This window comes from Panthera tigris, chromosome F2 (assembly GCF_018350195.1).
Source record: "Panthera tigris isolate Pti1 chromosome F2, P.tigris_Pti1_mat1.1, whole genome shotgun sequence".
In the NCBI taxonomy this organism is placed as follows: Eukaryota; Metazoa; Chordata; class Mammalia; order Carnivora; family Felidae; genus Panthera; species Panthera tigris.
The window spans coordinates 47769895-47788592 of record NC_056676.1 but is presented as its reverse complement, the minus strand read 5'-3'; the positions used below and the strand labels follow the sequence as shown (position 1 = coordinate 47788592).

Here is an 18698-nt window from a genome sequence, read left to right as displayed (position 1 = left end):
ATTTAGTTTATATTTAATACAAGATTATGGCCTCACATTTTTGCTGTGAAAATGAAGTATAGTAATTTTTTTTTTTTTTTTTTTGCCTGTGTGTGTTGTCCAAATAGCTACATTGCTTCTCTTATTATTCATCCATTCCCATTCCCATTCGCCATTTTGGAAATCCTGAAGCTGGGGAACCCATGAGCAGTGTTAATTAAATTCAGTTAGAAGCAGTACAAAATGAATTTAAAAAAAATGTATCCAGAAGTTGAATGTCTTGAAGTAAAATTTCAGACATACAATGAAAAAGTCTTTCATGATCACAGAGATAAGAGAATCATCCCTAATGTGTTGGTGCTTCTTGCTTGGGCCAAGGCAGCCCTAATCTTTCCAGGTTCTTCCCTGCCATCCTGTTGGTCAGGATATCTGTAGCTCCCAATTTTTCAGTCATAACACAGGGTGGGTGGGTAGCAAGAAAGGTTTTAGAAAAACAAATCCACAGTGTAGATGAGAAGACTCTGTTGACCCCTTCCATCTTATACCCAAGACCTCCTAAAGAAGCTTCCCTAGGAACATTCCTTAGGCGGTTTCCTGTTGCCTTGCTCTGGGACTGTGTGAAAAGGGGTTTGGGGGTTGGATGCCCTCTGGACTGGATTGAATAAGGCAGCACCAGGTTTTCAGTTATCTGGTGGGGGAGGGTGTGCTTACTAGATGCTGGCACAATTAAATGATGATGTAAAAATGCCCTTGGTAATTTTGCCCAAAACAAAGCCTTTTCTCCCTGTGACAGTGGCTGGCAGGTGGGATCACCATGTGATAGCTTTAATTTGATGTCAGTGAGAATGTTGAGCAGCTGGCATGCAAAGAGACTGTTCAGAGGTGGCAGTGTATATAGTATGATGCCATAGTTGTGTAAAAGAACAATGTGAAAATTAAGGACTGAGTGCCTATACTTAGAAAAGTGCAGGGTGATATAGCAGAAAAGGCCTTAAGTTTGACTCCTATCTCTACCATCTGTCTAGCAACATTATCTGTAATTTCATTGCTTCTTGAGTTTTGGGCTTTAAGATTTAGGGAGTTTTCTTCTGGGGAAATGCCAGCAATATTCCTACAGTGTTTTCTTTTTCTACAAGAAGATAATCTGAGCACAGATTTTTATTGTACGATTTAGTGATGTAGGTAAACACTACTGTTGGCTGTTGTTTCTTTATATGGATTATTAAACCATTTATTCAAAAATAAAATGATAAGGGTATGCAAAAGTTTTATTCTCTGGATGGATAGGTAAAGGTTGGAGTGAGGTCACTTTAAAGGCAGTATGATAATAATGATTATTGGGTTAAGTGGTGAGTTATTAAACGTTTTCTGTATGTTAACTCGTCTGCTTATAAGAGGTATATGGGCAACTGTCCTAAAAGAAATCTGTATATTTGCACTTTTCTTGCCCATTTTTTTTTAAGTTTATTTATTTTTGAGAGAGAGAGGGAGAGGGAGAGGGAGAGGGAGACATAGAATCCAAAGCAGGCTCCAGGCTCCAAGCTGTTGTCAGCACAGAACCTGACATGGGACTCAAGCCCATAAATCACAAGATCATGACCTGAGCCGAAGTCAGATGCTAAAACTGACTGAGCCACCCAGACGCCCCTCTTGCCTGTTTTAAACTTTAGTTTGAGGTGGAAGACCTAGGGAGTTAATTTTGTTGAGATTAGGATCAGGAACCTTTTCTTCTTCTGAAATGGATTATATACAAGTATTATTATATATTTTTCACTGTTGGAACTGTATCTAAAGAAGCGGAAGAGTGGGGAAAGACTTGGTTTATCCCGTCTTTGCTTGGGAGAAGTTGTTGACTTCTGTAGGAAGAAAAGTAGGGCTGTCAGGAAAAGTTCATGGGGGAGGTAATATTTGAGCTGGTCCTGAAATAAGTAGGAGTGATGCTGGTAGAAATGTACTGGTGGCAGATTTTGTCAGTTTTCCACCATTAAGGTAATTACTGGTAAACATGAAACATGGGAAGGTGTAGCCTGTCTTACAGTTGCAGATCTGTGAAGGCTATCATCTTGTAGTAGCTAGCTGGTGTGTCAGGAATATCTTTCCATCCTGGAGAATTGAAGCCTTTCTATGATCTAAATATACCATTTTTTAGTTTTAGAAATTCAGCTAGAAATCCACCAGGTTTCATTCAGTGTAGGGGTATGTAGGTCTGAACATGCAGGTGTGATATGTGACGGGTAGATAGAGAATTCTAAAATGGAGGAGCCTGCATTGATGCTATTACCAGTTGAGGCTCGGTGAGAAGATGAATTATCTTTGAAATTAGAATATTATATTTGGGGAAAAGGAGATTGAATTTATAGGGGATTTTCAGGGCAGCAATGAAATATGTTAGAGTCTAGTAGGTTATACTTTGATTTCTTGTCTGTTTTTTCAAAAGCTTATTTATTGGGGTGCCTGAACAGCTCAGTCGGTTAAGTGTCTGACTTCATCTCAGGTCATGATCTTGAGGTTTGCAAGTTTGAGCCCTACATCAGGCTCTTTGCTGTCAGCATGGAGCCTGTTTTGGATCCTCTGTCTCCCCCCCCCCCCCCCCCCCCGCCCCTGCCCTGCTTGTGCTTACGCGCTCTCTCAAAAATAAATAAAACATTAAAAAAATAAATATTTATTTATTTTGAGAGAGAGAGAGTGTGCCCTCATGCACGCACAAGTGGGGGGAGGGATGGGGTGGGGAGGAGCAGAGGAAGGGGGAGAGAGAGAATCCCGAGCAGGCTCCATGCTCAGCACAGAGCCTGACAGTGGGGCTGTGCTGGGCTTGATCTCATGACTGGTGAAATCACAACTTAAGCCAGTATATCGAGATTTGGACACTTGACCAACTGAGCCACCCAGGCGCCCCTCTTGTCTCTTTTTAAACATCAGTTTGCTGTTACCTTACATTGGTGCTTTAAGAAAAAAATTCCAGCCTTTGGATCTGTAAAATGCCTATAAATTTAAAGGAATGAAATAGGTTATTGAATTGGAATATAGAATAAATCTTTGGTGTAGGAGTACTAAGCATTGTCGGGAGCTTATTGCTAGCCTATCCATTGTGTGTTACAGGCACTTCACAAAGGCTTTCCTGCCTGTCCCTGAATGAGATTAAATGTTGAGTTATGAGGTTATTTTGTAATATTGTGCTGTACTCTTAAAATTGTTTTCCATCACAACCACATGTAAAGATTTATTCTGAAATGGAATTTGGTGAGTTCTAGGGTAGTTTTCCTTTTATTTTAAAAACAAGGGAGATTTTTTTGTTCATGTTGCTACAAGAGAGAATATAGTTAATGAGTTTAAGCATTGTAAGCCTTTGGAGAAAGATCCTTTAAAGTAGATGAGTGCCTAATAATCATGTATAGACATTCAGTAACTTAGTACATGAATGTGATCCTTGGTCTGCGGTGATACTGTGATTTGTGTGTGTGCTGAGGACTCTATGATGTAAAAGGGGGAACTAAATACCCTTTTATTTTATTGTATTTTATTTTATTTTTTAATGTTTATTTATTTTGAGAGAGAGAGTATGAGCAGGGGAGGAGCAGAGAGAGAGAGGGAGAGAGAATCCCAAGCAGGCTCTGGGTTGTCAGCGCAGAGCCCGAAGTGGGGGCTCAATCCCATGATCATGACCTGATCTGAAATCAGGAGTCGGACACTTAGCCTACTGAGCCAGGCACCCCAATACTCCTTTTTTGTTTGTTTGTAGATTTCTTTGTCATGATTATCTGGGATTTATGCTTAGGGGACCAATTTAGTACTAGTGACAGTCTTGATGTTTGCAAGAATGATAAATTTTTTGTAAATTTTGGGGTTAAATTTAAGAAATTTAAAAAACTTGATACTTGGGGAAACAGCCTAAATGTCCATGTAAAATCAGTTTGTATATGAAAGTTTCAGATGGGTTAGATGCAATTGAATATGACAGTAGGTGCTATTCTCATGTAAACTGTAGGTATGTATTCCCCACTGATATATGTATTTGCTTTTCATTCTTAAGATTTCCAGGACTGAAAAGAGCCACATTTTCCCTTACAGGGTGAGAACATGAAACCTGACAGACTCAAATGAGCCCTATCAGTAGTAGATGAGCTGGGAGTAAGTCCCAGATTTCTTGCTATCCTGTAGGCATCGTTTCCAGTACAGATGGTGTACATTTCAGATGTGGTGAGGAGTCCACTGTGATTTTTAAGATTAGAAAATTAGTAGTAACCAGCCCCTCAGTGGCCTGAAATTTGCTGTTGAGTTCTTGACTTAGTACTTTTAGCGTTTTTATGTTCTCAAAGCTTATTTAGTGTTACAAGTACTGTGTACATGGAATGATATTTGGAGCCGTGAAAGCGGCATTTAATTTTTAAAATCAGTTATTCCGCAGTTTGAAAAGACTTTGATAAATTTTATCTGCCCCAACTCCTCTCTCTCTCTCCTCCACAACTGTGTACTTTGTGAAAGTTGTCCATTCAGTTTGGTTGAAGAAAAAGGAATGGGGTTGAAATGGGTTTACTTGTATGCAGGAAAACACATACCTTCTCAAAGTGTCACTACTGTTCTGTTTAGGAAGTAAAACCTTTCTTAGCCTTTTCCCTCCAACTCTGCCCCTTTGCTCCAGGAGTTCTGAAAGAGCCTTCCAGTTTATTTTATCCCCATTTTCTAGTTGGTCTTCTTTCAGAGCTCATGAATCCCATAATGCTTTACTCTTAAGGTATTTTATCTTTTCTTGGAACGTAGAAGAAGCATGCCTTGTAAATGAGCAAACTGGGATTTGGTGAAAAGGCTTGACTTGACTGGACAAGGAAAACACATTTTGTTAATGAAAGTAAATCCAACGGTAGGCGACAAAAATGAAAATGTATTTTCTTTGGGGCCAATTCACACATGGTCAAGTGCTGTTCTTTGGGAGTGAGAATAAAGTCACCAGTGAGTGGGAGAGAAGTTAAGTATGGCATCGTCTGAAAGTAATTCTTGCTTAGGAGTAAGATTCAGAATTGGAAAGTAACTGTATATATGTTAGTGTTTGAAAGATGTTCCTCAGCATTAAACAGAGAATAGAATTTATAGGATAAAGTAAAGTGGAGAGACAGCTGGGTCCTACTAGAATCTCTTACCGACATATTATTTGCCCATATAATATGGTTTGTGGCAGCTTTTTAATCCTGAACTGGCTTTAAGCTATGATGTATTTTTGGAGTATGTATACCACTCTCACCTGTCAGTACAAATTATTGAAATTTGAAGTTGTGTATTTTTGTCACTTGTTAGAATGCAAAATTCATGGAGTTTCTTAATGTTTTAATTTTTTTCTATTGCTTTCTAAAATTGGTTTTAAGAGAATTATTTATGAAAAAGTTTCAAAGACCAAGCAGTTGTTTTGGTTATAGAAGTTGACAAAAGTGCCTAGTTTAAATTAGTATTATAATATTTTATATTCAAGACTGTTTCCTTGAGAGAAACTGCAAAATCATAATAGATAACATGAGTTAATGTCTTCTAGTTATTTAGCCCTTTGAGATTTTTCGAAGCATACTTGACACTCTTGGAAATGATGGAGGTGTATGTGCACCCCACTGTTTGTGACATTATCAGCATTAACCAAATTATGGGAAAAACCCAAATGTCCATCGATGAGTGGCTAAAGAAGTGGTGTATATGTGCAGTGGAGTAATATGCAACCATCAAGAAGAATGAAATCTCGCCGTTTGAATGACATGGATGGAGCTACTCAGAGTGTATTATGCTAAGTGAAATGAATCAGTCAGGGAAAGACCAGTACCATATGATTTCACTCATGTGGAATTTAAGTAACAAAACAGATGAACATGGGGAAGGGAAACAAAAGGCGGTGGGGAGACAAACCATAAGAGACTCTTAACTATGGAGAACAAACTGAGGGTTGATGGAGGGAGGAGATGGGCGAAATGGGTGATGAGTATTAAGGAGGGCACTTGCTGTAATGAACATTGAGTTTTCGGTGTAAGTGATGAATCACTAAATTCTACTCCTGAAACCAGTATTATACTATATATTAACTAAAATTTAAATAATAGCTTGAAATATTAAAAAGCAAAAGAAATGGGAGGAGGTGTTATTCATGTTTTATAGATGACGTGGGGTTTTAATTTGTACAGTTTTGCATCAGAAGGTCCTTCAGGAACTTGAGACTGTGTCTTAAGTCAGTTAGGCTTTCATGCTTTTTCTGTCCCATTATGTTAAATTCTTAATAGATCTGTGCTCCTCCATAGTTTCATTCCATGGTATACATGTGCAAAGAGATATGCAAGAATCTCTTTTGACATATGTAGCACACAGTGTTTAAAAACTGGCTTTCCATCGGTGTTGCTTCAAGAACCAGCTTTATTGCCACCTTTTGTATTATAAATGCTAGGAGCCTCAGTTTCCTCATCTGTAAAAAGGGATTAATGTTGTTATTATTGAAGTTGCTAATGGGGCAGTGAGGGAAAGTAGGAATTGTAGGGAAATGAGGGAAGTGTAGGGAAATGAGGGAGTTGTAGAGTTGACTTGTGACACTTTTCTTGGGACAAAAGTCAAAGACAATATAAAAACATTCTTGCCATAGCAAATTTCTTTGTGTGCTACTATTAGAAATCACCAAATAATGATACGAGTACCTATCAGAACTATTTTTGTTTAAAAATAATTGGTACATGTAGTTTATTCTCCTTTTGTTTTGTTTTTAAAGGTTACGGGAAGTTTCAGAGAAACTGAACAAATACAACTTAAACAGGTAATAGTTTTAAGGTATTTTAAATTTTCTGAAAACGATTTTTCTTAACTAGGAAAAAGAACTCATTTAGGTAGAAGCTACTAAGAATATTGTAAGCTATCAACTTTTATTAATTCGTTTCATTTGAATTATAGGTTCTATTCATACTGATTTTTTAAAAAATCTGGTAGACCAAGGACATACAGTAACTATGAGGATATCGCAATTATTATTTTTCACTATTGCTTTAAGATATGTAAATAATAATTTTTAGAAACAAGTTTTGCCAGCTATCTTTTCCTTTGGTTAATTGGATAAAAACCAAACAACCAACCAACCCTAAAATGAGTTTGCCATTTAAAAAATTATTTTTCTTTGTCTTTCTTTTTTATTCCCTAGCCATCCCCCTTTGAATGTATTGGAACAGGCTACTATCAAACAGTGTGTGGTAGGACCAAATCATGCTGCCTTTCTTCTTGAGGTAAATCGTTTACTGTAAGATACAGAAATGAAAAGGAACAGTTAAAGTAACAATTGTGCATTATCATGTGTCTTCCTTTTAAGCCAGAAAATTTTCTGTTTTTAAAATAGAAGGTTCTTGCAAGAGTTATTTCAGAGATCACCCAGTTCTATTTCCTTATTGTGTACATTCTCTGGTTCAGAGAAAGCTTAAATGATTTACTACAGCTTGAAACTAGTTAGTAACAGAATGGAGAAGTTCCTGATATCCAGTCATTTACTTACTCTGAATTCTGTTAGATTGGGATACTTTACCTTATTTTTGCTGCTATCCTGATCATGTATGTAACACATACTTGCGCACGTCAGGTGTGAGTGCCTTCTGGAAAGGAGCTTATATGTTGTCTTATGAATTGACAGTGATGGGGACATAATCTGTTTATTGAATAAATTCATATTTTAATACACATTTTTACTTGGGCCATTTCTTCTATTTTTTTTTTTTTTTTTTTTTTTGCTTTCAGGATGGTAGAGTTTGCAGGATCGGTTTTTCAGTACAGCCAGACAGATTGGAATTAGGCAAACCTGATAATAACGATGGGTAAGACATTATGCCCTTTGCATTTAGTAAGTATTTAGCTCTTAAAAGATATTATATTAAACCTGTGTTTTGATTCTGATAGCCCTCAAGTTTAAGAAAAAAGCATTGTAGAAAATGAGGGACTTAAAATAGTGAACTGGTTATTTTGTAGTTTGATTTTAATTTTTCTGCAAGTGGTGATTTATAGCTAAAATATTAGCATTAAAAATAGCAGAGGAGTGGATCACTTAACAGAAGTTTGTTACCAGAAGAATGATTTATGTATGTGGTAGGTCCCAAGTCAGATCTGCTCTTTGATTGAAATGACTTTTTAGATCTTTTTTTTTTTTTTTTTTAAGATTTTTAAGTAATCTCTACACCTAATGTGGGGTTTGAACTCATGACCCCAAGACTGAGTCGCACGCTCTACCAATTGAGCACTGGCACTCCGTGTTTTTTCCTTTTTAATATTTCCAAATCCAGTAACTCAATTTGAGATTGACAATGGTGTTTAAAATTGTAGTCTTTATAAATGATGATATATTAAAAGAGTTACTGGATAATGTATGATGGATTTCAGTTGACTGCCTCTAAGGAAAGCATGATTCCTTTAAAAAATCTAAAGAACAATTCATTTGCAGTTAAACCATGAAAACGCTTTCAACCAGGAGTGAGTGCTGGATTGCCAGGAGCCTGTGATTTGTTAGGCTTGCTCTTTGATGTGAAGTATACATTCCAGGAGGAGCAGTGGGAGAATTTGTGGGGTTGGTATTTGAGCACAGTCACTGCCAGGGTAGTGAGGCTGGGAGACCCAGGCTTGTGCCTAGGCAGTTTGGAACTGTTCTGTAGCTGTTCTACCTCCCATTTTTGTTTTTGTTTTTTCCCCTCCCCAGGTCGAAGTTGAACAGCAACTCGGGAGCAGGGAGGACATCCAGGCCTGGGAGGACAAGTGATTCCCCATGGTTTCTCTCAGGTTCTGAGACTCTGGGCAGGCTGGCAGGCAACACGTTGGGGTAAGTTGTGACCACTTGATGGCCTCCACTGGTCTGGGCCTGTGCTCTGTGAATGCTCTCACTCTGATTGATTGTCTTCAATATTATCCGGCTCTGTAGTGAGGAAACTCCTGAACTCTGGGCAGGCATTCCCATGGGTCTTGGCGAGGCAGTGTGATAAAAATAACCCATGCAGGCTAATTACAATTAACCCAGGCCCTTGACCTTTTAAAAATGTCTAATGTTGAGATGTGTTTATTATATCACTTACCATGTCATTTGTGTTATTTCAGTTTTTCAGTGATGCCGCCTTTGGTCTTACTTGTGCTAACTCTTGGGTAAAAAAATCTAACGTTTGTTTCTTTCTAGTATCCAAATTTGGTAGTTCTTTCTGAATTAATTTAGTGAGGTTTGAAAATCATGTGACTAAACCTGACAGCCTTTAATAAAGGTATTTTTATGTTTTTTATTGATATATTTGACGTATAACATTATATTAGTTTCAGATGTATAACATAATGATTTGATGTTTATGTATTGTGAAACGATACATAACACCACATGTATTGTGTTATGTATGTTATGTATTGTGAAACGATACATAAACACCACAATAAGTCTACTTAACATCCATTGCCATACATAGTTACAAATTTTTTTTTCTTGTGATGAGGACTTCTAAGATCTTTGAAATAGGCAATAATACAGTATATTAGCTACAGTCATCATGTTGTACATTACATCTCCGTGACTTATGTATTTTATAACTGGAAATTTGTACCTTATTTTTACTTTTTAGATTATTTATAAAATGTATACCTCTTAAACTAGATAATCAACTCTTCCATTTTATCTAAAGTTGATAAGCTGTCAAATTAAAGAAATCATATACAGATCCCAAGCTAGATGATTTTACTCATTTTATGCCTTGATTCTTGAATAGCTAGATTTTCTGAAATTACCTGATGAATGATTAGATAATGCCAAATCAGTTAGAAAATATGTTCAAAGACTGATCTGTGAAATATAACTAGAAGCAATTTAAATTGTTTTAAAGTATAGTAAGGGGAGGAGGAAGGTTTTAAGCATTTTAAAAATATTTTGACACTGAAATTCTAGGTAAAGTTAGATTTGAAAATTGAGGGCTCCAAATGCTTTTATATATATATATATATATTTTTTTTTTTTTTTTTGCTTTTTTGTTTTTATGCTGAACTAAGTTTATTTTGAGGTGAGAGGAAGGTTATTTATTTGAGTACATCCTTTATTTAGCTCATTCTGTGCTAGAACTATTAATAGGAAATGGTAGCTCTGATCTTTACTAAAATATTAAGTATCTCCTTTTAATGGTCCTATGCATATAACCAACAGAACAACAGTGTATGAGAAAGAATTTTGAAAATGATATGTAATAGAAGAGATTTTTTTTTCATTTGATAAATCTGGAAGAAGTTTGATTACATTTATTTAAGAAAGAATAACTATTATGTATGATACTATGTCAAACTATACCGTATTCTTTTAAAAAATTGCTGTGTTTCATTGCAGAGTCAGCAAACTATAGCCTACGGGCTAAATCCATTCCTTCTTGTTTTTATTGAAACACAGGCGTGATTGGTACTTTTACTGTCTGTGGCTGCTTTGTGCTAAGATGGCAGAGATGAGTAGTTTTGATAAAGACTTAGGCCCACAAAGCCTAAATGAACTATTTAGTGTTCTGCTCTTTACAGAAAAAGTTGGCTGATCTCTGGTTTAGTTTATGCATTTATATAGTGGCATTTGTTATAGTGGCATAGCTAATCTGCATTTATATAGTGGCATTTGTTATAGTGGCATAGCTAACCTGTACTCTGTATTTATTTTTAAATTAAAGTTTTTATTTTGGAATAATTTGGCTTTCTTTCTGTTGTTCTTGAAGTGCATCACTGAAATAATTTGACTTTTAAAAAGTTGTGAAAACTTTAACCTAGTCTCCTCAAATGTTATTAATATTTTAAATAACTGTAGTACAGTGTTCATAACTAAGAAACTACTAACAGTGATTAGTGTGCTTAATCTACAGAGTTTATTTACATTCCACTAATTGTCCCACTAACACCCTTTCTCTGGTCCACCCGTTCAATTCAGGATCCCATATTGCATTTAGTTGTCATGCTTCTGTAATTTCTGTCTATTAACTCATGATTAAATCCAGGTGATGCCCCCCCCCCCCCCCCCCCCCGTAAGCGTAACTTTTTTTTAGAGTGGTTTTCAGGTTTGCAGCAAAAATGAGACAAAGATAGAGATTTCCCCATATATTCCCAGTCTCCACACATGTACAGTCTCTTATTATCAGCATTTTCCACCTGAGCATTTGTTAAAATTGATGAACCCACATGGGTACATCATTATAACCCAGAGTCCATAGTTCACATTAGATGTTGTACAGTCTGTGGGTTTGGACAAATTTATGACATGTATGTATCCTCCATTATAGTATCAAACAGAGTAATTTCATTTCCTTAAAAATCTTCTGTGCTCTGCCTCCCTCTCTCCCCTCTGACCCCTAGCAATCACTGATCTTTTTATTGTCTCCATTGTTTTGTCTTTCCCAGAATGTCATTTGGTTGGAATCATATGGAATGTAGCCTTTCCAGATTGGCTTCTTTCACTTAGTAATAGGCATTTAAGTTTCCTCCATGTCTTCATATAGCCTGATAGCTTGTTTGTTTTTAGTGCTGAATAATATTCCATTGTCTGGATGGTACCACAGATTATTTGTGCATTCACATACTGAAGGACATCTTGGCTGCTGCCAAGTTTTGGCAATCATGAATAAAACTGTTAATGTTGTGTGCAGGGTTTTGTGTGTGTGTGTGGGGGCGGGGGGTGGAGGTTTGGTGGGTATACGTTTTCAACTCCTAAATACCAAGGAGCACAATTGCTGGAATATATCTTTTTTTTTTTTTTTTTTTAACGTTTATTTATTTTTGAGACAGAGAGAGACAGAGCATGAACAGGGGAGGGGCAGAGAGAGAGGGAGACACAGAATCGGAAGCAGGCTCCAGGCTCTGAGCCGTCAGCCCAGAGCCCGACGCGGGGCTCGAACTCACGGACCGTGAGATCGTGACCTGAGCTGAAGTCGGACGCTTAACCGACTGAGCCATCCAGGCGTCCCTGGAATATATCTTAAGAGTATGTTTAGTTTTTTTGTTTTTTTATTTTGGGGAGAGAGCACGTGAAGGTGCGTGCAAGAGTAGGGGAGAGGGACAGAGGAGGAGAGAGAGACACAGGGAGAGCGAGAACCTCAAGTAGGCTCCACGCTCAGCACAGAACTCAACTCAGGGCTGGATCCCATGACCCTGGGATCCCGACCTGAGCTGAAAACAAGTCGGATGCTCAGCCAACTGAGCCACTGAGTATGTTTCGTTTTGTAAAAAACTGACTACTGTTTCCAAAGTGGCTATCCCATTTTGTTTTCCCACCATCAGTGAGTGAGAGTTCTTGTTGCTCCATATCCTCCTCAACAATTGGTATTATGTTGTCAGTGTGCTAGATTTTGGCCATTCTCATAGGTGTATAGTGATATCTCGTTGTAGGTTGCATTTCCTTAGTGAGGTACCATGTGGGACATCTTTTTATATGCTCACTTGCTATTTTTTCCGGTGAGGTGTCTGTTGAGGTCTTTGGCCCATTTTCTAATTGGATTGGTTGTTTTTATATGTTTGAGTTTTAAGAATTCTTTGTATAATTTAGATAACAGGCCTTTATAATATGTGTCTTGCAAATATTTTCTCCCAGTCTATAGCTTGTCTTCTCATTCTTTTGACAGTGTCTTTTACAGAGCATTTTCATTGTGCCTTTGGTGTCATTGCCATACCTGAGGTCATCTAGATTTTCTTTGGTATTTAGCTTGTAAGAGTTTTATAGTTCTGCAGTTTATATTTAAGTCTGTGATCCATCTTGAGTTAATTTTTGTGAAGAGTGTGAGGTCTTGTGTCTAGATTCAGGGTTTTTTTGTTTTTGTTTTTGCATATGGATGTCCATTTGTTCTGACACCATTTGTTGAAGAGACTGTCCTTGCTCCACTGTGTTGCCTTTGCTCCCTTGACCCAAAGATCAGTTGACTGTATTTATGTGGGGGATTGGGGTCTATTTCTAGGCTCTGTATTCTGTTCTTTTGACCTGTTTGTCTTTTTTTCTTTTTTTTTCCAATAGCACACTATTTGGATTACCCTAGCTTTATGAATCTTGAGGTTAGATATAGTGTCTGTCCTTTAACTTTGTAGTTCTTCAGGGTTGTGTTGGCTCTGCTAGGTCTTTTTCCTCTCCACATAAACTTTAGAATTAGTCTGTTGGTATCCACAAAATAATTTGCTGAGGTTTTGATAGGGATTGCAGGTGATGCATTTTTGGCAAGAATGCACAGAAGTAATGATGGGCCTTTCTCGGTGCATCATGTCAGGAGGTGCATGATGTTGATATGTCTCATCTGATAAGGTTACCCCTCATTAGTTAAGGTGGTGTTTGCCAGGTTTCTTAATTATATTAAGTTACTATTTTCCTCTGTGTAATTAATGTGTACTTTGTGGGGAGATCTTGATGACTATGTAACTTATTTTATGCTTGATTTTAGCACAATGATTTTTTGCCTTAATTATTTCTGTGGTGTTGGCCAAATATTTTTTTTTAATTTCCAGTTTTTTTTTTAATTTTCATTTGTTTTATATTTACTAATTGGAATTTGTAAAGAATTTTCCTTCCTTGTCCATTTATTTCTTGTTTATTTCTATTTAGTTCTTTATATCATTATGGTCTCATTAACATTTGTTTTATTCTTTAGTTTATAATTCATTACTATTGTGTTGCTCAGTTTGTCTTGGATTTAAGTTCTCTTTATAAATAAAAGTTGGATATGACCAATTATAGTGGAGTGACTGAAATATAGCAGTGGAATTTTAGGACTTTCCTGATAAAATGTGTGACAAATATAATAATAATAAAGTATAGGATATTTGACCTTGAATGAAACCTCTGTAGGTTTCTTTCAGAAACCTATATATATATACTTCAGAAGTATATATATATATATACTTCAGAAGAAGATTAGGGCTAATCTTAAGACTTTAAAATGCAGAGAGAAGCAATTTTTGAGTCCTCCATACTTATCCTTGCCCACACTGCTTTGTGCACCCACTCTTTTCTGTCCCTCACTCTCTCATTCAAACACATGCGCAGAATAAACTCTGTGTGAGCTTTCTTTGGCGTTTCATGGGTTGAAGTATTGAGAAATGTCACAGGTATCACAGCATCCACTAAGTCATTGTCAGTCATTTGTTTACCTTTATTTGGTCCTGCAGATGTCCACAAAGCATAAGCACTTAAGGGCTAATTATTTCTGTTTGGCCTCTGAAAAGTCTCAGTTTGTTGATGGTGAAATTGTGATCAAGTTATTTTGTAAATTAAATTTTATAGAGTCAAAAATATTTTTCTTCATAATATATTTTTTCTGTGAGTTGTATAATGGGTGTTTTTTCCTCTTTCTGTGTTGATTACAGTGAACTTTAAAGAAGTTTGCAATTTATAACATGTCATAGAGAATCAAGGAAGGCAGAGCTTAAGTCTCCCAGAGGGGATTTTTATCCACAAATTTACCAAATGCAGTCAAATATGAAAGGGACCATCCCCGAAGACTGTGGCCACCCCTACCCCCTGCCCTTCCTTCAGAGTCCAGTTTTGCTCCCTCTGGGTTGTGAATCAGGGAGTGAATGGACTGTATCTGAGAGCTACATTTGGAAGAGTTGGGGATAGTTGGCTTTTCTTTTTCCATTAACATAGATAATTGAGAATTGATCATTTATTTTGACCGATCATTCTTAGGAATGCATAGTACACAGAATTTATGGGATTTTTAGTATTGTTCCCTTTGGCCTTTTCACTGTTGGCAGGTGTTTGTGTTAAAGATTTCTCATTCCTCCTGTTTTCTCCCTTTCATAACTAGCAAGATTTATCCTGGGAAATATTTCAAAAATCTCCTATGTAATTTTGTTCAACTCATTTCAGACCAGGATAAGGGTAAGAACACCAAATTTACTTGGGAAAGAGAGTTAATTGTGCTCAGTAGTAAATTTTAAATGGAGGTATTTGTATCTAAAGTCTTTTTATTCTGTTTGAGGTCACTGGATATAATAGGTGATAGGTGTAAGCTGCTTTTCATTCATTTGAGCTACTATATTTCCTTTGGAGTCTCATCTGAGTTAGTAATTAGCACTGGATTTGGAATGTAAAAGCCAGGTAGGTCACTGTAAATAATAATTGAAGCTGGCTAGGTGGGTAAGATAGTAGGTAAGTAGTAAGACTGCGACAGACTAAGCGAATGCCCCATTTTTAGAGGAGGCAGCTGATCAGCTGATTATTCCCATAGGAGAATACAGAGTCATTGTTGCCAAATGCAAACTTCTGTGTCCCCTCCAACCTGGTTTTGTTTTGTTTTGTTTTGTTTTGTTTTTTGTTTTGTTTTTTTAAAGTAAGCTGTATACCCAGTGTGGGGCTTGAACTCATGACCCTGAGGTTGAGAGTTGCATGCTCCACTGACTGAACCAGCCATGTGCCCCTTAACCCCACCCCTTTTTTTGTCCCAAGGAAAGCTGCAATTCTCTATCCTTATGTGAACATCTTGGCTTAAATATTAGAACTAATTAATATTTTTATGTAAATAAATATATACACAGGGACACACATAACCAATCATATGTATATAGCATATGTGTGGTGTTTATGTGTGTATAAGCTCTTTTTTAAAGTTTATTTAAAAAGTTTGTTCTTTAATGTTTATTTTTGAAATAGAGAACAGGGGAGGGGCAGAGAGGGGGGGGGGTGGGACAGAGGATCTGAAGCAGGCTCTGCGCTGTCAGCACAGAGCCTGATGCAGGGCTTGAACTCATAAACCACGAGATCATGACCTGAGCTGAAGTCAGATGCTTAATCGACCAAGCCACAGAGGTGTCCCGGAAGTTTATTTGTTTATTTTTTGGGGGGGGGGGGAGGAGCAGAGAGAGGGTGGAGACAAAGGATCCAAAGCGGGCTCCATGCTGACAGCAGAGAGCTGGATGCGAGGCTTGATCCCACAAACTGTGGGTTTTATGTATATATTTTTAACTAACCAACCAGCTGTATGGACAAAGCTTGGCCCTTGACTTTGAGTTTGCAAGCTGTGGACTAATTCCTATGGCGTGATTTCCTCAGTTGATTTTGAGTCATTCTGACCTTGAGTGCTATGTAATGGGATCAGAATTGTAGGATTAATTTTGATGACCAAAGTATAGGTAGTAGAAACTGGTTTCCCCAGGAGTTTGGAGGTTTTTTTGGTTTGTTTTTGTTTTTGTTTTGTTTTGTTTTTTTAATGTTTATTTTTGGAAGAGAGGGAGTAAGAGTGTGAGCGGGGAGAGGCAGAGATAGAGGGAGACATGATCAGAAGTGGGCTCTGCACTGACAGCAGAGAGCCCCATGGGGGGCTTGAATTCACAAACCATAGGATCATGACCTGAACCAAAGTCAGGTTCAACCAAAGGCTTAACCACCTGTGCCACCCAGGTGCCCCAGGGCTTTTGCGTTTAGTATTAAACAATATATAGCTTACTAGCTTACTAAAATTATAGATAACAAGAATCGTTCGTTCCAGTACTGTCTTTTTTGACCACTGATAGATTTATATTACTGTATGTTTAGTTCAGTATAGCAAATTGATTACAGAAAGAAATGTAAAAGAGCAATTTGAAGTAGGGAGACTCTGGAAGGTTGTTTGGATTCTGATAGAAGAAACCCTGCACAGCAGGTATGAGTGGGAAAACATGGTATCCTCCATGGTAACAGGTTAATGGACAAACCAGAGATATTTTGACAAATGTCTTTCAACACCTCAGTTCAGGGTTTGTGTAGCAGAGATTACAAAATGGCAGCCGTTGGTGTTTTGATGGATGAATCCAGCAGTGAACTTGGGTGTTTTAGGTAGGCTGATACTTTCCACTCTTCCCTGTTATCTTGACTTCATTTATTAATGTAATCTGTCTACCCTTCATGGAGATTTGAGTTTGTAAGGTCTGCTCAGGAGTAGATGTATACTTCGATAGGGTTATTTTAACCCTTTATATCAGTTACATGATTTATAAATATTTTCTCCCATTTTATATGTTGCCTTTTCACTGTGTTGATTATGTCCTTTGAAGCACAAAGGTTTTAGGTTTGATATAGTTATTTTGCCTGTTTTTGTTTTCCGTGCTTGTGATTTTGGTATCATATCTAAGAGATCATTGCCACGTCCAGCATCACGAAGCTTTTCCCCTATATCTTCTCAGAATTTTATAGTTTTAGGTCTTATATTTAGGTCTTGAATCATTTTAAATTAATTGTTCCAGGGACGCCTGGATGGCTAAGTTGGTTAAGTGTCCGACTTCGGCTCAGGTCATGATCTCGCAGTTTGTGGGCTCGAGCTCTGCGTTGGGCTCTGTGCTGACAGCTCAGAGCCTGGAGCCTGCTTTGGATTCTGTGTCTCCTTCTCTCTCTCTTCCTCCCCTGCTCTCGCTCTCTCTCTCTCTCTCTCAAAAATAAGTAAAGATTAAAAAAATTTTTTTAAATAAAAAATAAGTAAATTAATTGTTCCATGTGGTATAACATAAGGGTCCAGTTTCATTCTTTCACTTGTGGATATGTAATTTTCCCTGTGTCATTTGTTGAAGACACTGTCCTTTCCCCATCGAGTGGTTTTGGCACCCTTATCAAAGATCATTTGACCATATGAGGGTTTATTTCTGGGCTCTCTATTCTGTTCCATTGGTCTGTTTGTCTTTATGCCAGTACCATACTGTTTTAATTATGGTAGTTCTGGAATAATGTTTCAAAATCACAAAGTATGAGTTCTCTAGAATTTTGTTTTTCTTCTTTTTCAAATTTGTGTTGGCTCTTGAGGATCTCTCAAGCCTCTACATGAATTTTAGGATGAATTTTTCTATTTTTGCAAAAAATGCCCTTAGCATTTTGATAGGGATTATAATGAATCTGTAGGTTGCGTTGAGTAATGTGGACATCTTAACAATATTAAGTCTTTCAGTCCAGGAGCATGAGGTTTGTTTTTATTTATTTGTGCCCTCTTTAAATTCTCTTAGCTGTGATTGGTAGATTTCAATATACAAGTCTGACCTACTTGGTTAGGCTTATCCCTAAGTACTGTTTTTTGTTTGTTTGTTTGTTTGTTTTTTTTTTTTGATGCTATTGTAAGTGGAATTGTTTTCTTAAATTTCCTTTTTGTTAATGCAATGTACTCTTAATGCACCTTAGTTTTTCTTTTGGTCTATGAATGGTTCTTTACTGTTATATTTATGACATCTATTGCATAACTGAGATTAAATGATGGTTCATAGTATAGTCCTGAGAATGCACAATAATGTTTTTCTCTAAAATTATCTTGGGCAGTTCTCAGGCTGTAGATACAAATACCACATAAACAATTGATACAGTGCATCAACAAGTGTAGAAAACCATCAAAAAGGGTGACACCAGGTTTTCTGGAGATTTATTTGTTCTTTTTCCATTTTACTGAGGAAACTTTAAAAAATTTTTTTGTTGTTGTTGTTTAGACATAGGTTGTGCTTTCCAGTTAAGTAAGAAGAGAGATCCAGTAGTTTGTTGTATATTAGAATTGTTATGGTTAATATAGTCAGACATTTGTAAGGGAACAAAAGACTTGGAAAATCATATTTAAACTAAATCTGCGTGGGCAAGTTGAAGGTTTCAGCCTTAGATGAGTACCATGCACAATAGTTGAGAATAAATTACCTTTATCTAGATTGAATGATCTCTAAATATTAGATTCATTTTAAAGAGGCATCAACTATACTAAAAAATTTTTTTTTAAATAAATAGACTGGCACTGTCATAATTTCTAAGGCTAATGTGATTTGTG

The 18698-nt window shown here is 36.9% G+C and overlaps 1 protein-coding gene across 6 annotated transcripts in view; it reads left to right on the top strand.

Moving 5' to 3' along the window:
* The window catches only part of UBR5 (ubiquitin protein ligase E3 component n-recognin 5), a 136807-nt gene that overhangs the window by 34935 nt on the left and 83174 nt on the right, over positions 1-18698 (top strand). For all 6 annotated transcript variants that reach the window (XM_042972879.1, XM_042972881.1, XM_042972880.1 and 3 more), the window contains exons 2-5: positions 6707-6751; positions 7130-7211; positions 7714-7790; positions 8663-8782. In XM_042972879.1, the coding sequence (XP_042828813.1) occupies positions 6707-6751; positions 7130-7211; positions 7714-7790; positions 8663-8782 (324 nt within the window). The remainder of the gene's footprint in view (positions 1-6706; positions 6752-7129; positions 7212-7713; positions 7791-8662; positions 8783-18698) is intronic.